This window comes from Balaenoptera musculus, chromosome 12 (assembly GCF_009873245.2).
Source record: "Balaenoptera musculus isolate JJ_BM4_2016_0621 chromosome 12, mBalMus1.pri.v3, whole genome shotgun sequence".
NCBI lineage: Eukaryota > Metazoa > Chordata > Mammalia > Artiodactyla > Balaenopteridae > Balaenoptera > Balaenoptera musculus.
Window position 1 is genome coordinate 8,093,072 of NC_045796.1, and position 27,337 is coordinate 8,120,408.

The following is a 27,337-nucleotide window of genomic DNA, read 5'->3' on the forward strand; positions in this document are numbered from 1 at the left end:
CCCTTGTTTGGGGGCCATCTCCAGGAGCAGCTCAAGACAGAGACCGGGGGCTCTGGACACACAGGCGTGCACGCACACACACACACAGACACGCACACACACCAGCCGCCTCCTGGCACGTCTCAGAAGACAGAACAGGCACTTGGGCGCCACCAGCTGCCACCAGAACAGAGGCCCGATGAACTGGAAACTTGTGGAGAAGAATAGGTCATACTCTCCCTCAAGAGGTCTCACTGCTCTGCAAGGCTGGGCTTCTTAGTAAACCGGCAAGTGCCCTCCACCACGGAAACCTACCACGAAGGACCCACCTGTCCTCCCTCTGCCACACCTGCCGCATCTTTCCTCCCATCAACTCTGTGGTACCAGGATGCAGGCCAGGATTGCAACCCGAAAGCCTGCTCGTTGAAGACCTTTTTAAAATCTGGATGCTCTCATACTTTGTTCCTCAAATGCAGAAAGAAGGGTTGAATTACAGGCTAAACCTCCTCCTTAATTACATGGATGTCGGAATTCAACTGCCTTTAACGTCAACCCAGCCCACAGCAGAGAAATCAAACCTTAAGGCTCGGTCCCCTCATAGGCCATCACCAACGTCCCCCAAACCCTCCCACACCTGGTACCCTTCCTTCAGAGCCCTCAGTACAAGAGAAAGTCTGCCTTCCTAATTTCCGGGCAGTCAGCTCAGCTGGTTAGCTCGCGATACTGACCAGGCCGCTCTCTGGGGGGAGTTCTTCACAAAGGCCAGTGATGTTGTCACAGGAGAAAAGTCTCTGCTTTCAAGATTCTGGGGTCATACAACTCAGAAACCCTAACACCCAGCTGGGGACCGGAAGCACAGTGCCACGTCAGCTGTCACCCTCCTGCGTTCATCTAAAAGAACAACTATATCCCCCCATCCCTCCCCAAGCACTTCCCCTGAATGACCTGCCAACACTGTCACAACCTCCACCCGATCCCTCCAGGCGGTCCCTAAACCTGCTTTCCCCACAACCCTGCCCATCTCTGAAAATGGAACTCCATCCTTTCAATTGCTCAGACCAAAAACCTAAGAGTCCGCCTTTCTCTTTCTTTCCTCACATCCCATAACCAATCATGGGCAAACCCTATGAGCTCCACCTTCAAAGTATCCACAATCTGACCACTTGCCACCACAACCCTGGTCCAATCTGTTTGAACTTCTTACCTGGTCCATCAAAAACACCAGCTTCCCCTCTAGGTCACTCCTGTGGTCGAAATCCTCCCAGGCTCCCGCCTCCCTCAGAATAAAAGCCAGAGTTGTACTTTTTTTTTTTTTTCATTTTTTTTATTGAAGTCTAGTTGATTTACAATGTTAATTTCCGCTGTACAGCGAAGTGATTCAGTTATACACATACGTTCTTTTTCAGAGTCATTCTTGATGGCCTGTGGGACTTGGCCCCCAGCTAATCCTCTGCTAAACATTCCTGCCTTCCACCCTCTCCCTTGCTCATGGTGTTCCAGCCACGTCAGCCAGCATCCTCGCCGGAGCACGGATACGTGGGTCCCTCTGCGTAGAAACACCCTTCCCCTGTTAGACGCGCAGGTCTCCGCCTACAGAAAGACCTCGGGACAGTGCACCCTCCATGAAACAGCTCCACCCACAGACCCTCTCCCCTGCCTCACTCAGCCCTTCCACCCAAGCGTCTAACTCACACGGCCCCCTGTAAAGGATCCACTCTCAAAAGGCAGAAGAGAGAGAGAGCCTTGTGGGCTTCTCACTTTGTTTTGTGGTAACACTCCTCCGGCAGACAGCAGGTGGAGGGGCCCTCAGAGGACAAAGAAGGTGACTCAGTGGAGACGCGCCCTTGTCACTTCTAGGAAGCCACCCCTTCAGCACGTCCATGCTGGTGGTTTGAGTTTCTATTTGCAGGCCAGGGGTGAGGAGCCAGGAGTGCTGGGGAGTGGCTTTCAGTACAAAACAGTGTTTTTTAAATGTCTAACTGGTTTTCAACTAGAGAGAATCACACAGATGGCAACAAATTAATGTCACACACAATCAAGACCCAGTGGGCTGTCGACTCCCGGATGAGTTCTCCGTGCGCGCTCCGCATGTTTTATTACCACACACACGTATGTGCGAAGAATATTTACAGCGTTAAAGCACAAAGGCTCTGATTTAAAAGACCGCTCCTCCCAGGCTGCCACTGGCACAGGCCACGTTTCACTCTTTCCACATTCCTTCGTCTTTCCCTGGTCCCTCCATATCCCGAAACAAAACTAGAATTGATACTTTCACAACCTCTGATTTCCTGCAACTCTCCTGGCCCCCAATGAACAGTGACACGTGCAGGACTCTGCTCCGTGGCCCTGGGGAAGCTGCCCTCCACAGGTTCACCGAAGTATCTAAAAGCAACAGCAAAATCCCACCGAAGGTCTCTGGTCGATGTGAAAGGCAAGTTTCATGCTCCCAGAAGCTAGAGGGACTGGGGTCTCCCCACCCTGCACACAGGTCGCCCCCCGCGCTGGTTACCACAAGGACAGAAATAGGCGCGTGACACACTGCTTCGGGCACCTCAAAACCCCAGCAGCAGCAGCTGGTTCTTAAGTTGTACAGCAAAGTGGAGCTGACGAAGGGCTTTCACATCCATCCCGCTGGCCTGCATTCTTGCGCCCGCTCCCCACCTACAACAAACGCCCTGGAACCCAGCACCCACCCCCTCCAGGGAAGCCGGGATGGGAGCCCCTTCTGACCACGGACACCATACAGAAGTCCTCTGGGGCTTCAGGGCCCCTACAAAAGACGAACAAGGAGGCTCTCTCTTCTCCCCTGGATGGTGGACTAATGCAGCCACCACAGGAAGGAGGGAGATGCCAAGAAAACAGCAGGAAAGGGCCTGGGGCCGCCTGACATATGGCACCTGGCACCCGCCCAACCCCACACCTCCCTGTGCAAGCGAACTCGAGTTGGGCTTTCTGCTACTCAGAGCTAAAGGAATCCTGAAGGATACATACCTCGCAACCACAGAATTCTGGATGCAAAATGGACCCTGAGAATCACACAGCCCAGTGGTTTTAAAACTTTTTTAAATGATGGAGATGTTTCTTTCTCAAAAGGACTCTTACATGGAGTGCCAATGGCTAGAATGGATAAAGACGGAAACGCCCTCTGGTTGAGGCAGAAAGCCCTAGGCACTAACGGAGAAGCCGGGGGTTCAGAGTAACCAGCTAAAAATATCACTGACCTAATGCAGAGACTCTTAACGTACAGAAAGAAAGCAATCACTGCCGCCACCACCATTTATGAACGCTGAGGATGGCCAGGCACTTAAACGCACTCTGGTTCTCATACCATCCTAAAAACATGATTAGCACCCTGATTTGACACAGAAGGAAACCAAAACTCAGCAGATCAGTAACTGTCCACATTCAAAAGCAGGACAGTTGACTTCCAAAACTCCACTCCCAGCCCTCCTGAGGAGGAAACAGAGATCCAGAGAAAAGAAGTGATCTGCCACGCCAGCACAGTAACCCAGCTCTCCCGACTCCACCTGCAGGCAGCCCTCACTGTACCCTGCCAACCGCAATCAGCAGAGATCCAGCAGCTGTCTCCAAGCAGGAACAGGGCTGGGCGTGATACTTAGGAGGACAGAAAAGCACCTCCGACCAGCCACACAGACACACCAGCCAGAGGAACGCCCTGCCCATCCCCCGGCCTCCCCCCCAGCAACTTGCAGCCAAGCTCCAACAACTGCTCCCAGCTCGATCCTGCACAGCTGCACAAAAAGAGGCCACAAATGTCCCAGAGAAGGCTTACTGCAAAGAGCACGATCAAGAAGCACCAGTCGTCACAAGGGCACCAACACCATGAAAATGAGATGACAAATGCCAACAAAGAAACTGGGCCCAAGGAAAGAGAATTAATAGAGCAATCAGAGCAGAACTTTACAATACATCTTCCAGGGGATGAGGAAAGCTGTGGCATCCATGAAGAACAGGCAGCTGTGAATATATATCAACTCTAGACCTTGTTGGAATTTTAAAAAACAGGAAAGTTGAAGAGCTTATGAACAACAGGAGAATTGCTAGCCTGGGAGACAGGACACAAGACATTCTTCTGGAACCCTGACCAAAGTGGTAGTCAGCTACAAAGTATAAAAGAGAAACCAAGCAGGACAAAATATAAGTTATGATAAAGAACGGCTGAACAGCACAATTAATGAAACTTTGACCCAAGCAGAGAACATTTTTTCCAAACACACAGAACGCTATTAACTTGACTAGGTGCTAGGCCACAGTTTCACCACATCTACTGCCCACAATGCAGGGGGAATTCCATTTACCTGGGGGAAGAAAAGATTTTTAAAAATTAGTGGGTCCAGGAAGTTTAAATAGTTAGAGCTTTTGGGTACAAGAAGGAAATATTTAGAACTGAAGGATGAATAAACTATGTATCGGGGGCTTCCCTGCTGGCGCAGTGGTTAGGAATCCGCCTGCTAATGCAGGGGACACGGGTTCGAGCCCTGGTTCAGGAAGATCCCACATGCTGCAGAGCAGCCAGGCCCGTGCGCCACAACTACTGAGCCTGCGCTCTAGAGCCCACGCACCTAGAGCCGGTGCTCCAAGACGAGAGAGGCCACCACAATGAGAGGCCCGCGCACGGCAATGAAGAGTAGCCCCTGCTCACCGAAACTAAAAAGAAAGCCCACGCACAGCAACGAAGACCCAATGCAGCCAAAAATAAATAAATTTAAAAAAAAAACCCAAAAACTATGTATCAAAACCTAAGTAGTATAGGACTCAGGACAAAGAAACACATAGCTTTAAATTCATCCCTCAGTTATGTAAACTGATTTAAAAGATCTAAGCTTTCAACTCAAACTAGAAAAAAAGAGGATAAACAACAAGATCCTACGTGTAGCACAGGAAACTATATTCAACATCCTGTAATAAACCATAATGGAAAAGAATATATATGTATAACTGAATCACTTTGCTGTACAGCAGCAATTAACACAATATTGCAAATCAGCTATACTTCAATAAAACAAATTTAAAAAAAGAAAAAAGAAAAATTAGGTAGAAGTTAGCAATAGAGCGCAGAAATTAATAAAATCAAGATTTAATGGTGATAGAGATGGTGAACCAAAAAAAAAAAAAAAAATGCTATGGGCTTCCCTGCTGGTGCAGTGGTTAACATCTGCCTGCCAATGCAGGGGACACAGGTTCAAGCCCTGGTCCAGGAAGATCCCACTTGTCACGGAGCAACTAAGCCCGTGCGCCATAACTACTGAGCCTGCACTCTAGAGCCCGCGAGCCACAACTACTGAGCCCACGAGCCACAACTACTGAGCCTGTGCGCCCCAACAAGAGAAGCCACCGCAATGAGAAGCCCACGCACCGCAACCAAGCAGCCCCCACTCGCCGCGACTAGAGAAAGCCCATGCGCACAGCAACAAAGACCCAACACAGTCAACTATAAATTAATTAATTAATTAAAATACTAGTTCTTTTGAAAAGACTAAAAAGGGTAGAAAAGTCTTTAGTAAATATGTTAAGGGAAAAAAATCAGGAATTTTTAAAATGTATCTACAGATTCAAAAAATATTTCCAAAAGCAAATATGTAGCATGCTACATATTTATATGTGAATACATAATTAAAACGACAATTTCCTCGGAAAATATAGATTATCAAAATTGGCTCAAAAAAAGTACAGAATCTTAACAAAGTAGATGAAATGGAAACCATAATCAAAACTCCTCTTCGACTACATTCTACCTCCACAAAGGCACCAGGCCCAGACAGCTTTACTAGTGAGTTCTACCAAAATTTAAGGAAGAGAAATTGTCCATCCTATACAAAAACTGTTCCACAGCATATAAAGTACTGAAAGCTAACTGGCTCTCTCCACAAAGCAAACATTCTTTATACTAAATTCAGCCAAGAATAGTACAGCAAAGAAAATTATAGCCCAAGCTCACTTAAAAACAGTTGCAAGCCTCCTGTATAAAGTATCAGGAAATAGAAACAGATCTATTTCTATTTCACCTTTTCCTCACATCATACATAAAAATTAACTTGCAAAATTGATCACAGGGCTAAACATAAAGTTGAAACTATAAAACTTCTAGAAACAAACACAGGAGAGAATATTTTTGACCTTAGAGTAGACCAGTGGTTCTCAACTGGAGGTAATTTTGCCTCCTCCCCACCCCCTGGGGTCATTTAAAATGTCTGAGGACATTATTGTTTGTCACAAATGGGGGGAAGGGTCATTCCTGGCATCTAATGGGTGAGACCAGGGGTGCTCTTAGCAATGCTAAAGACAGGCCCCACAACAAAGATTTATCCAGGCCAAATGTCAAATGTGCTGAGGTTGAGAAACCTTGGTACAGGCAAAGATTTCTTAGGCTACAAAAAGCACAAACAATTAGAAAAAAAAAAAAAAAGATAAATTGAAGTCCATCAAAATTAAGAAATATTCTTTCTTAAAAGGATATATTAAGAAAATAAAAAAGCAAGCCAAAGACTGAGAGAAAATACACATTATACATACCTGAAAAAGGACTTGACCCATAATATATAAAGAACTCTTAAAACACAGTAAGATGACCCCCCAAAAAAGTGTGTTAAGGGATGAGAGGAAAAAAAAAATTTTTTTTTTTAAAGAATCACTACAAAAGATATCCAAATGGTCGATAAGCACATGAAAGATGTTCATCATTAGGCATCCCAATAAATACAAACAAAGATGTTCAACACCATGAGTCAGCAGGGATATGAAAATTAAAACCACACTGAAATACCACTTGACACGCACTGGGATGACTAAAATTAAAAAGACTGATAAGATCAAGTGTTGTTAAGGATGTAGAAACACTGGAACTTTCACACTGCTGATGGGAATACAAAATGGACAACCACTTTGGAAGTCAGTTTGACAACTCACTCACTCCCCATTCACTGAACAATCCCACTCCTAGGTTAAAAAAAAAAAAAAAAAAAGCATATGTCCACACAAAATCTTATACACAAATATGCACAACAGCTTTGTTCATAATAGCCAAAAACTAGTAACATTTACATTAGTCTTGGGTCAAAAAGAAAATCAAAACTAAGACTACACATTACTGAAAATTGCAGGATTTCCCTGGTGGTGCAGTGGTTAATAATCCACCTGCCAATGCAGGGGACGTGGGTTCAAGCCCTGGTCCGGGAAGATCCCACATGCCGTGGAGCAACTAAGCCCGTGTGCCAAAACTACTGAGCCTGTGCTCTAGAGCCCGCGAGCCACAACTACTGAAGCCCGCGCGCCTAGAGCCCGTGCTCCACAACAAGAGAAGCCACCACAATGAGAAGCCCTCGCACCACAACAAGGAGTAGCCCCCCCCCGCTCCCCGAATCTAGAGAAAGCCAGTGCACGGCAACGAAGACCCAATGCGGCCAAAAATAAATAAATAAATTTAAATAAATAAATAAATAAAATTGCAAGAAAAAATTTTTAAATAAATAAAACAGAATTAGCAAAAATAAAGGGAGAAGAACGTTTGTTGCTGCCTCCCTCGGGGGAGCAGTGGTAGCCAACGGTCTTCTGGATCTGTTCAGGTGGTTGTGTCTCCACTCCAGCTCTGGCCCTTCCCAGTTTTCCCCTCTGCCTAAGGAGTACTTGGAGAATGAATGAATCCTGTGTCACCTTGCCAGGATTAAAGGTGAGGAGACACCATTAGCAAATATTCAGGCCTCTGTCCCTCACTGGTCATGAGCCAGCTATGAGGAAGATACAAAGGACCCACAGGTATACCGGAGCTCAGCTACCTCCATCTCCATGACCAGTGGGGGCACTACCAAGAGGGCTCGTGGCTGGGACAATAGAAAGGAAAGAGAAAAGAAAAAGGAGAAAAAGAACAGTATCTGCAAAGGAACAAGCTACTTTCTACCATCAGTCCCAGTTCTTCGACCCTTGTGAATTCTCTCTGCCCAGCACGATACAGTTTTATATGCCAAGATCAAAATAAAGATGAGACATCTAAATTATTTTACTCAACCCCATCTTTTAAAAATCCCTCCATGAAGCACTGATAAAAGACATGAAGCCCAATCAGGAATTCATTTCCTGGGAATCTGTCAGGATGCTGTTCTAAGAATTAAAGCATGTGGTCTAACATACCCCTAATTAACAATCTTGGGCTACACACACTTATTGTTGCAAGAAACGTATACACACAAATGGATGTGGTCCAGGTTCAACATGTGGCCTAAATTAGCCATATAAGCACTATTCCTTCAGAAAAATCACAGGGAAAAAAATATCTCCTTAGAGACATCAACTAAACCAACCTCAACTCCCAGCTGGCTTCATTATTCTCTTGTCCTCAATGTAACAAAAACTTTCCAGCATTTATACCCAAACAATTGGGGGAAAACTTGTTCTGAATAAATTTTAAGGTACTTAACTACCTAAATCAAGCCAGCCCAAAGCGTTACTTTACAACTACTACAAACTGTTAGAACCGCACTTATTAAGAACGTTGTTAACACCAAAATAGAGGGTGGAAACTAACCGATTACATATGTAAGATGGCCTTTTACAAAATGTATCTCATACAGTGAAGAATAAAGCTATGGACAAGTGGAGGGCCTTCTGGTCACTTTCGCGACTCTGCATGGCTGCCCTCTGCCCCCCTCACCTCTTGTGCTCGCGGGTCCTGCCCCAGCGACCTTTGGACGCCCCTCACCAGCACAGCACTCCTTCGGGCCCCAGGCCCTCCATGCGTGCCAGTCCCATGGGCAGTCACACTGGCCTCTGGATTCAAGTGCTTTCTTTCTACTACACGCCACCTCCCGAGAAATAGGTGAGTGATAAGAATCACCGACTTTTTCCACAGCATAGGACTCACCTGGTGCATCAAACCTTGTGAAGCTTCAAAAACACACAACTGAGGCTCTCCAAAGAGCAAGCACTCCAAGTGCCGAGAGAGCAGATACACTTTGGGAAACTTGCCTTTGTCGTCCCTGCTTTTCACTGCCCAGCTCTCTCCACAGACACAAAGATATTAAAGCTGCTGCTGAGTCAGTTGCTTCGCTGTTGCCTTCATCCCCGCCATTAACTAACTGCAAGGGGACAGCACCCTGACCACCACCCTCACCCCAGGAGGGGTCAGAGCCACACGGGTGCCCTGCAGGCAACCCTGAAGCAGGCCCAGACCTCCCTCGTGTTGGTCCTAAGGGACTGCAGGTGAAAAGTACCCTCTCAGGTTCTAGAGAGCTGGGCTTGGGAGGAGAGGTTGTTTTCCCGGAAATCCAACTCCCTTTTCCAGTGACAGGAGAACTGCCTGCCAGGGCTCTAGCTGATGCCGGGTGGCATCTGGGCACCCCAAACCTGCGCCTGAGGGGATCGGGAAACCGCGCCAGGCACCAAACCACCAGGAACAGGAGAGTCTTCCACGGAAAAACGTGTTTCTCATTACAAGCAACCAATTTACAAACATTTGGAACGTGACCCGGTGTCTTTGGGGACCGCTACCACCGACAAGCTGCACAAACAGTAACAGCAGAAGTCTGCTTTTCACACTCACAGTGAGACCTGGGGAGTTATTTACAAGTGGACGCCCAGGGGTGGAATAAAAGGCAGCTGAAAACATCCGGCTTTGGTGCTACTTGGTAGAATTTTTCAAACTGCATTTAAAAAGATGTTCAGCCCATGTTCCCATTCAAATACGTGCTAGAGTTAGCCAGTGTTACCTCATTCAAGAAAACCAATTTTTTTTAAACCCCCTCCCCAAGGGTTAAAAAAAAAAAAAGAAAAGAAAAAGAAACAAGTCTTAATAAGTATTTAAGCCAAGGAATCCATTTGAAACAGGAACAAATAGAAAGAATTCACTTTGCAGGTAGTGGGTTTGAAGTATAGATTTTTAAACACAGCTCTGGGGAAGTCTCAAGGTGAAACCACAAAGCAGTAACAGGAAAGAAATGTGCACAAGCCCAGCTGTGACCTGCCTGAGGCTGCGGTCCTGAGGAAGGCCGGCAGAAAGGACCTGCACCAACGTGAAAGCTCTCCTAAGACCGCAGAGGGCACACGCTAAATGCATATCCCCTCAGAACACCGTGGAGCATTTCCTAAGTTATGCCCACGTGTGACCATGAGGCGAAGCATTGCTAGATTCAACGGCCATTTCCTACTGGACCAAGAGGCCGAGGTCCGCCTGGATATGAGGTTCATAAACCAGGTTCCAGGCGCTGGGACGACTACCACCCTAAAGCAAAAGTGAGGGCCCCTGCAGCAGTCACAGAGTAGGGGTCTGCCCTTGAGGCCAACTTTAACCTCAACTATTAAGAAATCAATTCCAATTTGCTAACACCACCACTAGCCCAGCTGAGCTAACTTCTCACAGATGCGTTTGGTCACAGCAGCCATTATTCCAAAACATCCCCCTTTAAAGGTCAGTTGCAGCCTGACCGTGTGTCAGCTAGGGCCCTTTTCTCTGTAACGGGGGCTTCCGTGAGTAATTGCTATCTTAGGGCGGCTAACTGGCCTACAAACTAATGTGCTGTAAACTCTCCCTCCCGCCCCGCTACCCCTTTCCAAAAAAGGGAAAAGAAAGAATACGGGCCTTTCCGTTTCGATTGTGAGCTCAGCCTCACTCTCCTCAGAGTAATAATTTCTACAAGTTCTGAATTCAGGGGTTAATAGGACCATCTCTGATGCAAGGGAAGAATATGAACCCCATAAACGCCACCACAAACTCAAAATTCAGCTCAAAGTTGGCTAAACCTCACTTCATTCTGCGAAGTAACTTGCTAACGCCAGGGATAAGTGTTGACTGTTCACTGATCTTTCAGAACTTTTCATCCTCTTTTTTTTTTAACCAAAGTTTAAAAAATAAATAAAAGCTGTATTTTCCATCATCCTAAACAGTCCAGAGAAAGTTGGTTAGAAAATTCTCGGAATTGGCAGTTCCCCAGCCCCAGGACTCCCGGCCATGGCAGGACACGAACAGCCCTCACTGGGACGAGCGATTATACAATCATGGTTCCCAGAGCAAAAGACTCCACTAGAATAATCCACCCGGAGACAATGACATCATGTGAACAACTAGACAGGAAGTTAGGCTCGGAGAAGTGAAGGGTGAAGTCTTGAAAGCCAATACTGGATGACCACCCTCCATTCCCCCGATCCAAAAAAAATCCCAAAAAGTCACCTTCTGCAGAAAGGCTACTTTAAAGAAAAAAATGGAAAACCCACATGGAGGAAAGCAATCAGCAAATGAAACCAAAACCCCCCAACTCCACGGCCATTGGTGCGGGTGAGTCTTTCCACACTAAGGGCCCCCTCTAAAGCCCCGCTGGTGGAACTTTGAGGACAACGTGGAGTGGGAACAAAGCAGAGCGGTAGTTCCTGCGTCCTCCAACTTTCGCAGGCGCACCGCTGAGAGGGCAAGCGCTGGGCGTGAGGTGGCCGCAGCGTGTCACCCGGGCGGGTGGCGGCGGCGGCCGGCCGCTCGCACACAAAGCCGCCCCGGACTTACTGACAGCCACAAGTGGTCCGGCGACGGACCCCAGCCAGCGCCGGGCCGCCGGGGCCCCCGCGCCCCCCGCCCGCGCCCATGACCCCCAGTCTCTTATCCTTCGCCACCAGGCGGGCAACTTTCCCTCGGGGACGGGCTGACCCCAGCCCGGACCACAGGCGACTCGGGGCCCCCAGCCCCTCCCCCGAGCGCCCCTGCCCCCCACCCCGCCCGCCGCGCGCTGGGGCACCGCGACAGAAGCCTGCACCCAGGCGGGCCACCCACCTGCACAGCTCGGGGAACTCGGCGCCCTGGGTCCCCGCGGCCCCCGGGGCCCAGACCAGTAGCAGCAGCTGCAGCAGGAGCAGGGAGCGCGGCGGGCGGCCGGCGGGCGCGGGCCCCAGGTGGGCGCTCCGGCCGGCAGCGGCCCCCATCGCGCCGGGCCCCGGCTGCGCGGCTGGAGCGGAGCTAGCGGCGCGCGGCTGCCGGGGGCCGCGTTCGGGACATGGCTGCGCCGCCAGGGCGGAGGCGGAGGCGGAGGCGGAGAGGAGCGCGAGGAGCTGGAGCAGAGCAGGAGCCCGAGAGGCGCGCGGCTTGTCTGGGCTCAGCGGCGGCCCCGGAACCGGTCACGTGACCGCCGGGCGGCACCGCCCCCTCCCCCGCCCCGCTCACATGACTCCCTTGTTCAGGTGATCCCCGCCCGCCGGGCTCCGCCCAGGCCCGGTCACGTGAGCGCTGCACGCGCTGGGCAGGAAGCGGCGCGGCGGCCTCGGGGACGCAGGTGCGGGCTCGAGGCCTGTGTCCCGGCTGCTGCCACGGCGGGGACCCGGCCACCGCCTCAGTTTCTCCCAGAGCGCACTCTGGGTCGCGATGTGGGTGCTTCACAACTTGGAGTCACCGTTTCCCACCCTCGACCGTTAGGGAGGGGAGAATAAGGCTTAGACTTAAGGTGCTGTAAATGCCACCGCACAGCCCTGTTATTTCGGATCCTTGATGAATGGGAACCCACTTTTCTTGCCCTACGGAGGTAGATCGCGGAGCCCTACACGGGGCTTTCCAACCATTGCCCAGCAGAGCTTCTCGCAACCTTGTGTGACAATGTTATTTCCCAAGCGTGGGCTTCCTCCAATAAGGAAGGGCGGCACCAATATAGGAACTTGAAATATAAAGGAGGCCAAAATGTAACTATCAAGCGAGTGCCACTCAGCAAAGCTTTATTAATCCCTCTATTCAAATATTTTATTAAACCCATACTATGTGACTGACTGAGCTAGGCACAATGAAAATAAGAAGGTAAATCCGAAAAGACATGAACTCAAAAAGTTTACCTTACACAGAATAATCTGATTATTATACAGAATAATCATGATGGTAACCGCTCATCCTTTTAAATGCTTACTCCACACCAGACACTGTGTTAGCATTTAACATGCATGAATCCAGGAACCGTGTTATAAATGAGGAACGGAGGCACAAAGATGTTAAGTAACTTACCCAAAGCCACTTTGATGTGGCAAAGCAGGAATTCAAACGCATACAATAATAGCTAACGTTTATTGAGCAGGTAATTATGTGCCAAGTACAGCTGTGGTGCTTTGATTTAGCTCAGTTAATCTTAACACAATCCTATAAGAGACGTATCTTTATAGCACCCATTTTACAGATAAGGAAACTGAGGCACAGAGAGATTAAAAAGCTTGCAAGTCACACGGCTAGTAAGCTGAGAAGCCAGGGTTTAAGCTCAAGCTAGACAGTCCCAGAGCGTGTGGCTTGGCCACGATGCTATATTGCCAAAGAGGAATATGGCCCAAGAAAGGAAAGTTGGTGTGGTGGCTCAAAGGGCGTGCTCAGATGTCCAACTGTAGGCGTCATGAAAGGGTTCATATTTTGCAACTCCAGTGTTATAATTGATACAGGCAAAGATCTTCAGTGGAAACTAAAACCATCAGGTGAAAAATAATTGCAAACCGGAATATTCACTTTGTCTCAAAGGATATTTCCCTAATAAAGAAAAATATATCTTTACAATGGAAAGGTCTGGTAGAACCACCTTTATCAAGAAATTAAAGTTCATATCACCAAGATTTGGAAAAACTAACATTTTCTGCTTCCTAAAATGATGCAATGAAAAATACTGCTAAAGGATAATATTTAAAAGAGAGTATAATCATGACTCAGATGCAGGTGTAAAATGAACATGTGTCAAAGATAATACTTAACTCATTAATGTCAGACCAGTAACATGTTCCAACTGGTTCAAAAGAGAATCCAAAGACAATCCAACACATATGCAGTCAGGAATGCTGAAGTTAAGTTGCCTAATAGATGGAAGATTAGTCAGTGCTCATAGGTCAAATGGATGTGAAAGGAACAAAATTTGCATTTCTAAAGACAAGAATCCTAGACATTACCATCAGTATTCCACAATTTAGAGAGTTGTAAAATAGCTCAAAGATAATGAAAGGCTCAAAACCCCATAGAATCAGCTAATGCACAAAGTTGCATTTGACAGCATCTAGCTTTCCACTGAAGTTACCCAATAATTTTTTTGGTCCATTTCAAAGTCTTTCACAATTTCCCCCTGTAGTACACAATATCACTTATGTGGTGTTATTGCCAAGATGTTTAACCTAAATCTAATAAAAATAAAACTATCAAATCCAGATTGTGAAACATTCTACAGGAAAACTGAACTGGACAATTCAAAAATGTCAGTGCTCTGAAAGACTTACCCCCTTCCCTCCTCCACCCACCCCCCCCCCAAAAAAAGCAAGAGTAAACAACAGACTGAGGTCAGATCTGACCAGGTAGCTGTTTTATAAATAAAGTTTTACTGGAATGTAGCAGCATCCACTTATGTATTCCTATGACTGCTTTTGCCTACAATGGCAGAATTGACTGGTTGCAACAGAGTCTGAAGTATTTTACCATCTGGCCTCTACAGAAGAAGTTTGCCAACCCTTGTTCTAGATCAGTAGTTCTCAAAAGTGTGGTGCTTGGACCAGCAGCTTTGGCATCACCTGCCAGCTTGGTTAGAAATGCCAATTCATGGGCCTCACTCCAACCTGTTGACTCAAAATCTTTGGAGGTGGGCCCCAGAAAATTGTTTCAATAAGCTTTGTAGGAGATTCTCATACACATGATGGTATGAGAACCACTGTTGCAAAAGGGTGAGTGAGAGAATTCCCAGGTCTCTGGTGAGTTCCTGGGATGGGCTGCCAAGTGAGGGTCCTTGGCTCCACTCAGGAAAGAATTCAAGAGGGAGCCATAGTAAAGTGAAAGCTAGTTTATTTAGAGAGATACACATCCCATAGACAGAATGCAGTCATCTCATAAGGTGAGAGTGGCCCGGGGGTGTGGAGGTGGTTAGTTTTTATGGGCTGGGTAATTTCATAGGCTAACAAGTGGGAGGATTAATCCAACTATTTTGGGGGAAGGGGTGGGGATTTCCAGGAATTGGACTACCACCCACTTTTTGGCCTCTTACGGTCAGCCTAGGAATTGTCATGGTGACTGGGAGTGTGTCCTTTAGCATATGCTAAGCTAAGGTATTACAGTGAGTGTATAATGAGGCTCAAGGCCTACTGGAAGTCAGATCTTCCGCCATCTTGGACATAATGGGTTCTAACCAGTTTTTGTTGTATCTTCAAGGGCTGTGTCATTATTTTAATGGTTGTGCCCTGCCCCCTTCCCTCTTGTCTCACCACTGTCCTGAATTAAAGGAGAATAAAGAGGCAAGACAACAAAATGTGATGCATGACCCTTAACTGGAGCCCAGATCCCTAAAAAGGAAGGTGTAAGGGACACTTGGGGATAACTGGGAAGACCTGAATGTAAATTGCATATTAGATACTCTAAAGTCAAATGGTAGAGGGCATAACTCTCCGGTACTTCATTTAAATTTTGCGGCAAACCTTTGAGAAAACAGAGACTTAGATGTAGCTCAAGACCCCATGTTACGGGTTGTATTATGTCCCCTAAAAAGATGTTGAAGTCCTAATCCCCATTACCTTGGAATGTGACCTTATTTGAAAATACGGTCGTTGCAGGGTAATTTTTGTTAGCTCGTACCACAGGAGGGTGGGCTCAGTCCAATATGACTGGTGCCCTTGTAAGAAATGGTGTAGAGACACCGAGACACACACGGAGAAGACGGCCTTATGAGGATGGAGGAGTGAGGTATCTGCAGGCCAAAGAATGCTTGAATGAAAACCACATGGGAACACAGAGAAACAACTCTGGCCAAAGATTGCGCTAAATCCTGGGCTTATAGAATGTGATCCTTCCCTCAGGTAGTTTATGGTTTAGTAGGGGAGATGGTCCATTTTAATATAAGTTTGGAAAAATTGTATTGGGGTCAGCTCCTACAGGATCTTAAATGGGGACCTAAGAAATTTAGATTTAATTGGATATAAAGTGAGGAACAATAATGGCTGATAAAATACTACCTATTAAAAAGTCACTGTGTCAAAAACCATTCCTGCATTTCATGGTTTACTCTTTATAGAATCCTCTGAGCATAGTAATCCTATCCACGCTTAAAACATGAGAAATTCAGGTATAAAGAAATTAAATACTTTCCCTGAGGTCATGCAATTAGTAAGAGCTTCAATGTGAATGATATGATCTAGTATGAAAGTCCAAGATTTTAACTCATAAACTTCCTTCTCATTGAGAGATTTGGAAGGTGAGAGAGAGAGAGGGAGAGTTAGTTCACAGTTATACTTCAGGAAAATCCATCTAGCTGCAGGATGGACTGAAAGCCACTTTAATAAAAGCACCAGAATTAAGGTGACAAAAGAGACAGTGGAAAGGCTTTTGCCCTTCCGCAGAAACACCCAGTTCCCACTTGGTTAACACCTGGCCAAAAGTAGAACTCAGGTCTTGTGACTCTGCAGGGCACTTAGGTGCCCAGTGACCACCTGGAGTAGCGCCGGTGGGAACAGAGGGGGCGTGGGAATAGAGATGGATGTGGTTGGCTGCCTTCCTGCAGGCATTGCCCATGCCCTTGTTTGCTGGCAAAGCCCACCTCCCACTAAAGGAGCTAAAGATGTGAGACCCTTGCAACACAGCCTTTCTTACAACGGAGGGAGGAGCATATGCCCCAATCCTGACCGTGGAAATTCATGGGAAGTCTCCTGAGATTCTTCTGCAAAATGTTTTTCTCTCCAATAAGTAATGCAAAGGAAATCCTCTCCCCCCGACCCCACTTTTTTTTTTTCCTGGAAGCAGTACTGTCTGTATAAGGCACTTGTAGCTGCTACAGCCCCTTGTAACTCCAAGGGAAGATATGGCCAACACAGTGGGAGAAAGATGGAAAACATCAGGATCATTGGTGACGTTGCTGACCACTTCACCAAAACCCTAGAACTGGCCAGTATCTGATCATTCACTTTATGACATGATAAATAAATTTGCTTAAGCCATGTGTGTTAGTTAATAATTTATTGCCTCTCAGCTCCAAGTGCACCCTTCAATATATGCTATTTTATGAACAAAGGGATTCTTGTAAGTAGTTCTCTTTACAATGAGCATGATGTTAAGCTTTCTGAGCGTAGAACACGCTCTGGAGGGAAATCTCAAGAGAAGAGAGTTTCCTGCTGTTTCCAGGACATCCACACCACTGGTTGCTGACTGCCTGCCCCGCTACCCGCATGCCAGATGGTGACCTAATGCAACTACAGACCAGCCTGGCTATACTAGGGAACTTCTCTGCTATTCAGTGAGCTGAACCACACCTTCTCCAATGAGATCTAAACCCCTTCCAAGCTTGTCCTCCCTTGGTACGAGCCCTAGGGTACCATATAGAGTTCCTTTATATCTTATAGTTTCTCTTTTGTCATAGTCAATAATTTTCCATATTGAATATTCCCTGTTTCTATCCTCTGACTGGACCCAGACTGCTACACCATGTTTTTCTGGCTTTTGTATTCCTTGCAGCCCAAAGCATACCAACTGACAACACAGTGCAACGCTTGGCAACTGGTTGGACAGGACAGACAGAAGGCGGCAGTGAAGATTAAAGTTTCTAGATTGGAAAGAGTGCTGCCAAGAACAGAAAAAGGGAACAGAAGAAGAAAAATGGATTTGCAAAGAAAGATGCTGTGTCTTTCTGTGCAATAACTAGTCAGGAATACCCAGGGGAAGGTACCCTGCAGGCACTGGTAATATAACACTAAACAGAGCTGGGAGTAATTACAGGGGAGACAGTTGAAAAGACAGGAGCATTGGTGATGGGAGGGGTAACTGGACATCAGCAGAGTGAATGAAAGAGCCCAGAGAGAGGACAAAATGGATTCTTGGTGTATTCCTGATCTACTGGAGTATGATAAATTACCTTAAAGTGACAATCATCAGTTACTAATTCTCACAAGTTTCTGTGGGTCAGGAATTCAGACAGGGCCCAGTAGGGAGGTCTCCTTTCTGCTCCATGACTTCTGGCCCTCAGCTGGAAGATTCAATGGCTCAGAGCTGGAATCATCTGAAGGTTCATTTGCTCCAATGTCTGATGGTTGGTGCTGGCTGTCGGCTGAGACCTCAGCTGGAATGCCTTGCGTGTGGCCTCGACACATGGCCTGAGCTCCTTCAAACATGGTGGCTGGGCTCCAAGTCAAGCAGAGAGAGAGAGAGAGAGAGAGAGGGAAGGGGGAGAGAGGGGGACTCAGCTTGAAAGTCCCAGAACACTGGTTTGGGTGTGCACTCTTGGTCAGGGCAGTCACTAGGCCCTGCCCAGATTCAGGGGGAGGAACCCTGGACCCCAGCTCTCAATGAGCCAGTGGAAGGGGACAGGTATTAAGGTGTGACCAAGTTTGGAAAATGCAAAGTGCCCCTTTGGGAAGCACCATGTTTATGGGGAAGAGAGAACAGGCCAGAAAAGAAGCAGAGACATGGAAAGAAACCTGAGGGGATTCATAGGAGCCGAGAGGGAAGAGAAAGTTCCTGTGAAGTTCCCCTTGAAAACTGTGTGGAGCTCATTATGAGACGCAGATGTGAGAATGAACGGTGGCAGCTGCATTGTGGCAACTCCAGCAAGAATCTCACTTTAGGTTGGTGTTTGGAAGGGAAAGTCCTCAGATTAATTACAGACATTCATTCTTTAAGTTCTCCTGAAGTAAGTGAGAAGATGGGAAATAATGTCCTTCAAACAAACCATCATGTGACTCAGGATATGTGCTGTGGTTTCCTTAGTTTGTAACATTCTCTACAAGGAGAGTCAGGAGCTCATGAATAAATACAAGCATTTGATTTGTATTAGCAAGACTTCTACGAGTGAGGGCTCTCAAAAAACTATAATAGGACCATTGGACCACCATCTTTCTCTTCTCTACTCACTCTCCACAAAATGCATAATTCCATGAGAAGACAGTAAAGTTAATTCAACAAACACATATTGAATATTTATTTTTTAATTGATACTATACTCAGCAATAGGAGTGCAAGGAAGGCACAGTCTCTGCCTCAAGGAACTCAGAGATTTAAGAAGAAAGATGAGAAACCAACGATTTACTACTTAGTGTCATAAGGAGGTAGGCAATTACCTACAGGGAGCTAAGGGAGACAGAATTTCCTCTAAGAGGAATTCCCGAAGGAGACGATTTGAGCTGGTTTAGCCAGAACACAAGTCAGAGTAAAGGATTGGGGATGGGGCGGGGGATTGGGGAGGGGAGGTGCCAGTGAGGGAAGCGCAAGACAGATTTTGAGGAACTTTGTGCTTTGCTAAAGAGAGGTAAGTCAGAAAGAGAAAGACAAATACCATATGATATCACTTATATATGGAATCTAAAATATGACACAAATGAACATATCTATGAAACAGAAACAGATTCACAGATGTAGAGAACAGACTTGTGGTTCCCAAGGGGGAGAGGGGTAGCAGAGGGGCGGATTGGGAGTTTGGGGTTAGCAGATGCAAACTATTATATATAGAATGGATAAACAATGAAGTCCTATCATAGAGCACAGGGAATTATATTCAATATCCTGTAATAAGCCATAACGGAAAAGAATGTGAAAAAGAATACATACATATGTATAGCTGAGTCCCTGCTGTACAGCAGAAATTAACACAACATTGTAAATCTACTATACTTCAATAAAAATAATAATAATAATAAAGAGAAGGGAAACTCGGGAGGATTTTTAGCTGAGTAGCCACATAATCAGATTTTTATTTTAGCCAGATCACACTGACCACCCTCTGAAGGACAGGTGTAGGGGTCATGTGAGGGGGACTTACTAGAGGCAGGGAGGCTGGATGAAAAGACTGTAACTTAACCCAGGTGTTAGGGGTTGAATTGTATCCCTCAGAAAGATGCTAAAGTCCCAATCCTCAGTAACCCAGAATGTGACCTTATTCGGAAACAGAGTTGTTGCAGATGCACTTAGTTAAGATGAAGTCATTCTGGAGTAGGGAGGGCCCCTGACCCAATATGACGGGTGTCCATATAAAAAGAACATCATGTGAAGAGACAGACACACACACCAGGAGAACACCAAGTGAAGGCTGGAGTTATGCCACCATGAGCCAAGGAACTACCGGAAGTTAGGAGAGACGCCTGGAACAGTCCCTTCCCTAGAGCCTTCAGACGGAGCACGGCCCTGCCAATACTTTGATCTCGGACTTCCGGCCTCCAGAACTGTGAGACAATAAATTTCAGTTGCTCTAAGCCACCCAGTTTGTGGTACTGGTTAGAGCAGCCCCAGGAAACTGATCCACCAGGGTAGAATGATGAATGTTCACGTGAAGGCAGCTGCAGTGGGAATAGAGAACAGAAAGAAGTGCAAACTCATCAGCATGCAAGGGACCAGCTGTGGAGGTTGGAAGAGAGAAGAATTAGGATGACTCCCAGGTTTCTGGTAGGATGACTGGGTATTTGGTGATGCCATCCACTGAGAAAGAGAAAATCCTCCTAAAACGCAAGCTCTGTGACTGTGTTTGCTTGTGCTGGATCCCAGGGCCAGAACAGTGATTGCTCAGTACCTAGATATTTATTGAATGAATGGAAAAATGAAATGAAATAGGGAAAAGAGGAAGAGTATCTTATATCTGTAATACACACATAGATATTTTCAACATTTCCCCTTACCTCATCAAGTTTTTGTTTGTTTGTTTTTGTTTTTTATTTATTTATTTATTTTGGCTGAGTTGGCTCTTTGTTGCTGCGTGCGGGCTTTCTCTAGTTGCGGTGAGCGGGGGCTACTCTTCGTTGTGGTGCGTGGGCTTCTCATTGCAGTGGCTTCTCTTGTTGCGGAGCACAGACTCTAGGCGTGCAGGCTTCAGTAGTTGTGCCTCACGGGCTCTAGAGTACAGGTTCAGTAGTTGTGGCCCACGGGCTTAGTTGCTCCGTGGCATGTGGGATCTTCCCAGACCAGGGCTCGAACCTGTGTCCCTGCATTGGCAGGTGGATTCTTAACCACTGCGCCACCAGGGAAGCCCCTCATCAAGTTTTAAAAGTTCCATATAAATATATATTTTTTGTTTAGCCTTATTTTCAACATTCCCTACTGTCCAGATTTTCTCCCGCATACTTACTGTTCCCTCCCTTTTCCTCTTCCCTTATTCTAAGGTGCATATTTTCTAATCCAAGAAATCAGAACCGTGGTCCCTTAAAGAAAGTGCACTTAGAGATACCACCACACATAGTAAGTGCTCAGTAAAAGCTACTATTGTTATTGTTATCAGAATAGTGAGCTTGTACTGCTCTGAAAAATCTGGGCCATAGAGCTATCATACATTCCCCCTTTTATTTCCCTCCTTCTCACGTCATTTGACTTCTTACTTAGTCTCCTTCTTTGTCCTTTGTTTCATTGCTAACCCTTCATTCTGACCTGCCTGCTACTCTACCATGAATCTTTTGACCTAATATGGAAGAAATGTATATCAGTTATCTATTGTCACTTAACAAATTACCCCCAAACTTGATGATTTAAAATAGCAATGAGCATTTATTATCTCCCACTTTCTGTGGGTTGGCAGAGAAGTTCTGGCTCAGTGTCTCTCTTAAGGTTGCAGTTGAATGTGAACCAAGGTTGCCATCACCTGAAGGTTTGACGGGCTGGATCTGCTTCCGTGGTCCTCGCTCATGTGGCTAGCAAGTTGGTGTTGCTATTGGTGGGAGGCTTCAGTTCCTCTCCGTGGGGCCTCTCCACAGGGCTGCTTGAGCATCCTCACAGCATGGTGACTGGATTTCCCTCAGAGCAAGCAATCCAGGAAACCAAGATAGGAGTTGCAATGCCTTATAAGGCAAAGCCTTAGAATTACATACCATCAGTTTGCCCATATTCTATTGGCCACGTAGACCAACACTTATGTAATGTGTGAGGGAACTACACAAAAGCATGAATGTCAAAAGCTGAGGGTAACTGAAAGTCATCTTGGAGACTGGCTGCTACAGAAAGGCAGAGGGGAAGGTGAGGGGCTGAAGAAGAAAAGGTGGAAGGGATAGTGAATGCATAATCAAGGAAAAGCAGATATCAGAGGTAAGTCCTTTTTGTGAATACTGTATTCATTCATTCCACTGTTTTCTCCTTCATTTTTAAAAATTTTTTTAATTGGGATATAGTTGTTTTACAATGTTGTGTTAGTTTCTACTGTACAGCGAAGTGGAGTTCCCTGTGCTATACAGCAGGTTCTCATTAGTTATCTATTTTATACATATTAGTGTACATATGTCAGTCCCAATCTCCCAATTCATCCCATCCCCCTTTCTCCCCTTGGTGTCCATATGTTTGTTCTCTACATCTGTGTCTCTATTTCTGCCTTGCAAACCAGTTCGTCTATACCATTTTTCTAGATTCCACTCTCCTTCATTTTTAAAACTAATTTTTTTGTGAATAAAATTCATCAAGGTAACCTGAATCAACCTTTCATCTATGTGAAGTTATTTTCTGAAAATCTTTAATTTTATTCCCAATGGTTAATGACAAATTTTATTCCTGTCCCAGTTGTTGTTTGTGTTTTTCTAATGGGGTGTCAAATTTATCATGATGAATTATAGAATTCAGTGTTCTCATGCCCCAACCTATTTCTCTATTTATAGTAGCGTGTGAACTTGTTGTTCCTAAGAATTGAATTTGTCATTATGGACATATTTATTTCAGCAGGCCTATGTCATTGATGCTGTGTACAAAAGGCTGCACTGGCACACCTCACAAAAAATGCAAGCCTATCCCAAGAAACTCTCCCAGTGGAACTGGTAGCAGAGAGAGCCTCGGGCATCTGAGTTATAATCCAGTCTCTGCCTCTTTGACTTTGGAGGTCATTTAACCTCAACCACACTTTCTTCATCTAGAACCAGGGTCAAAAACACTCTCTTAAGACCAGATGGTAAATATTTTAGGCTTTGTGGTCTCTGTCACAACTATTCAGCTCTACTATTGTAGCATGAAAGCAGCTATAAATCTACGTAAGCAAATGAGCATGGCTGCGTTCCAATAAAACTTTATTTACGAGGACCAGCCGTCAGCCAGATTTGGTCCAAGGGCTATATAGTCTGCCAACCCAGATCTAGAAAATGGACACATGTAGAGGATGTTGTGGTTGACTGCTTGATATCTATTACATCCCAGCTGATTAGTCTGAACCAATCAAAAATGTCTATCTCCTGGGCCGTATTAGTTCAGAAATGGTTGTGTCTAAGCCATTCCGTGCCAGTGATACACAAGGAGAGGGTTATTGGAGGCTTCTGGGAAATCAGCATCCTTGCTCTTAAGAAAATGCTGCTGCACAAACTAGCCTCTCTCTCTCTCCCCAAGGCATGAACAGGGAATCTTCTAGGTCTAATCACCACCATCAGCCATCCTACCAGCCTTAGAGAATATTTGACAATGCAGATGGCAGAGAGAAGCCTTTCTCTAGACTTCTTTGCATGTGAGCTAAAGAAAAAAAAATGTCCAACTTCTCTTTATTAACTCTAAATTGGGTCATCTGTTATTTTGGCTAAAGGCATCCTAAGTGAAAACCCCATTCAAAGAGTAGTTATGAGATCCAAATGTGATAGCAGTGTGTGTGACGTGGCATGCAAATTTTTCAATATAAATCTCTGCCAATATGGGTATTGGTAAGATTGAAATAATCATCCAAATCCTCCCCCAGATCATCACTGGGTCTCAGTCACATTGACTGTCTACACATGCCTTTGACACCCTTATTTCATTAAAAATGAAAGTCATCATCTCTCTTGAATAATTTTTTTTAATTGCAAACTATCACTTCTCCTAGCTTGAGATACCCAACCAACACAAGAAAGACTTGGTGGAAAGAAACCAACAGTGATTATTAGCCTGTCAAACTGATGAAGTAGTGGCATCTGCAAGAGTGGGTGAAGGTTCTTATAAAGCAGTTTCTTTTTCTTTCTTTCTTTCTTTCTTTCTTTCTTTCTTTCTTTCTTTCTTTCTTTCTTTCTTTCTTTCTTTCTTCCTTCCTTCCTTCCTTCCTTCCTTTCTTTCTTCCTTCCTTTTCTAGAAAACAGCAATGGGGAAAGTTAAGTTTGAGGAATGTGGGACTAGAGTCAAAAATCATCTTCTTTGACTATCCAACTTCTGCCCCTGAGTAAATAATTACATACTAGATCTGACTAGCCCTCATAAGTAATATTCCCTGGTATCAAAAGGGTATTAATGGGGACTTGTGGTTATTTATGAAGATCAAAAAGTGCTGAGAACATTATAAAGTTAAAATGCTCACAGTCTCATTTTCCCTCCCTCTCTCTCCACTCCCCCTGGAGACAGTTCTCTCAACTAGCAGTATTTTTTTTCTATTTCTTTTTTTATCTATCCATGATGACCCAGTTCCATGACGATTTGAAATTTGAAACAAAGTAATGATGTAATCCAATACAACATTTCATAACTTGTATTGCTGGCAACTATGTCATAGGTACAGTATATGAGAGATGGATAATAAATAGCCATTCTAATTGATCAAGAACTCACAGTGTACCAAGTATTATACACGTACGGGGTGGTTGACAATCATTCACCTTCACCACAACTCTGTAAGGCATCATTTTCTTCATTTTACACATGAGCGAATTGCGGTTCCTAAGAGGATAAAGCGACTGCCTAAGGTTGTAGAACAAGGGGGCGGAGGGGCCTGGAGTGAGATACGGGTCTGTGAGATTTCAGAGAGGTTCAGGGAGAAGAGGTCGGTTGGGAAACTATGAGAAGTATGAACAGAGCTCATGTTTCTGGGGCGCTGCTGGTTGAGGGTCAGCTCCAGGGTGGACGAGCCCCATTGGGGTGGCAGGGCTCGGGACGTGCCCATTGCCCACAAGCAAGGAAAGGGGACGGCCAGCTGCCCAGAGGTAGTGAGACCTGTGCCAGCCCCTGGACACGTCACGGCTGCGCGGCTGCCCTCACCCCCAGGACGCCTGGACCGGGCTCTGAGTGATGATGGAACTGGCGCTCAGCTGACGTCTAGTTTCTGATCCCAATTCCAGTCTTTCTTCCTGGAAACCTTCCATCTTGCCTTGCAGCCCAGCACAAACCCTCCTTCTCTATGATGGCGTGGTGGTTCCCTCCAGCCCAGTGGCGCCTCCACTCTGAATGCCAAGGACACTCCTCTTGCTTGGCATTTGCCATGTACTAACTCACTCAGGTCGTTAGTTAACTTCCCATGTGGAGGCATTTATTTTTGTAAACTCAAAAGCAGGGGCTGTATTTTATTGATTTTTTGTGCCCACATATTATTTTTTGTGTCCTCCACAGGATCTAATACAACGCTGAAAGGGAGCAGAATAGTCCGCCCCAAAATGTGCCACTTTGGCACGTGGATTGTTTTGAGCTGAAGGCAATCAAGGCCCAGCAGATTCAAGAAAACCGTTTACTTTTCCCTTAACTACCTGAAAAAATTTAGATAGGGGGCCTGGCCAGAAAGAGAGCTATGATCAGAGATGATTTTTTATCTGAAGGACCTACCTGTGGCAGGACAAACATCTAATTACCAAACACCTGCTCTTCTCATGGCCTGTGAATCCCCCTCCTCCCCTTGGAAGCCCCAGACCCCATCCCATTCCTTAGCTCAGGACGGCATATAAGCCCCAACTGCCCAACTTGTCCTGCGTCTCACGTCATTGAGCTCCCATATGTACGTAATTAAAATTTTCTCCTGTTAATCTGTCTTCTATCTATTTAGTTATTAGGCCGGTCAATTTACGTATTAATTATTAGATCAATTTAATCAAAGAACCTCGAAAGGAGGAAGGGAAAAGTTTTTCTTCCCGACAACAAGAAGCATGTAATAACATTCCCTTATTTGATGTTGAATCGACCTGGTGAGAGAGACTGACCGGTGACATAGGTCTACATGTCTGGGCCTTTTTCCGTAGGCCCTTGAAGGCACAGGGGTGTTTATGGGATGTACTATGGTTTTGTGGTTAAGCATCTGGGCTTTCAAAAGGCATCCTGGGTCTGAAAACTTGTTCTCCTCTTACCTTCTAGCTGGGTCATCTGGGTGACTAACTTAACCTCTCTCCACTTTAATTTCCGAATCTGCAAAACACAAATAGCAAATAGTGGCTGGAAAGTGCCCACCACTGTCTTGACAGAGAACTTCCATGTGCTCCATACACATTCAGTGCTTGATAAATAGTATAGGTGTGGTGACGGCTTTTAAATATCAGTGACCAAATCATGTGTTGAATGCACATGAAAAGGTAGACTAAGAATTAATAGAAAGAAACTTGACATTCAACAGCGCTGCTCTCTTGCTGTACACCTGCTCTGGAGATGTATTTTTAATTTCTATAAAATGGGAATCCTCTTCTGTTCCACACTGTGCTGTGACTCTTTCTTTGGACTGTAGATTGTAAACTAAACAGTACTAATGGAGTGTCCCTCTGTGCACAGAATTCAGTTCTTCAGTGGTATTCATCAGGGACCCAGGAATTATTTACATTTCTCTATATCAGTGGTCCTCAAAGTGTGGTCCAGGGACCCCTGAGGGGTCCTGAGACCTTTTTAAGGTGTCCATGAGGTTAAAGCTATTTTTATAATAATACTAGGCTGTATTTTGCCTTTTTCACCCTTTCGCACATGTACAGTGGTGTTTTCCAGAGGCTCCCTGTGGTGTGATGATGTCAGATTGCTCAGCTAATGGCTTAAGGGTTTCACTATTCCTGTGTTTTAAAAATTTCTCAGTTTTAATATTGAATACGGTAAATATCAGTAGATATAACCCACATTTTTAAAAAAGTACTTTCAGTTCCTCAATAATTTTTAAGAGTGCCAAGGAATCCTGAGACCGAAAGGCTCAGGAACCCCAGAATTAGATGCTTTTGCACTAGTTTCCAAGTGCAGTGTGTGACATCACCTCACCCACATTCCTGCGTCAGTCACCTTACAGTCTTCATTATCTTTGTTATAAAGCCATGGGAGCAGGGGTGAAGATTCCCTTTGATTTTAGAATACATATTTCTGGTCTGTTTAAAGAAGCCCTGCCAGCATTCTTGTTTACAATTACAGTTGCAAAAGAAGCAACGTCCGCTCCAGCTCCAGGCCTACAGATGTTCTCATGGAATAATCAATCTTCCTTGTAGCTTAAGAAAAACGCACACCATTACAGGCTGCTACTCCAGAAAATGGTCCCAGCAAACCAGCTGTTCTAAGTTTCCCTTTGTTCTGCATTTGATTTTCCACCTCGAACGCTGTGCTTTGCTTTAAACAATTCTGCTCTAGAGTTTGTGAAATAGCTCCACTGAGCAGTTCTTATAATGATTTTCTGTTTCCCAAGAGTATGCTACAGGCATTGTGGTTACAGAAATTAGAATAGGCCGGCGGGGTGGGCTAATTATACATAGGGACTGTTGCTTCACGCTTTCCTGTCCTGCAGACTCAAGGCAGATGGTGTGATTGTTCACACAGCAGGGACAGATTTGC

The 27,337-nt window shown here is 45.6% G+C and overlaps 1 protein-coding gene across 1 annotated transcript in view; it reads right to left on the minus strand.

Annotated features, from left to right (window-relative positions):
• The window catches only part of IGF2R (insulin like growth factor 2 receptor), a 110,092-nt gene extending 98,018 nt beyond the window's left edge, over positions 1 to 12,074 (minus strand). Inside the window, exon 1 of the mRNA XM_036871020.1 lies at positions 11,747 to 12,074. Coding sequence (XP_036726915.1) covers positions 11,747 to 11,895 — 149 coding nt within the window. The 5' untranslated portion in view covers positions 11,896 to 12,074. The remainder of the gene's footprint in view (positions 1 to 11,746) is intronic.
• Between the last annotated feature and the right edge of the window lie 15,263 nt (positions 12,075 to 27,337).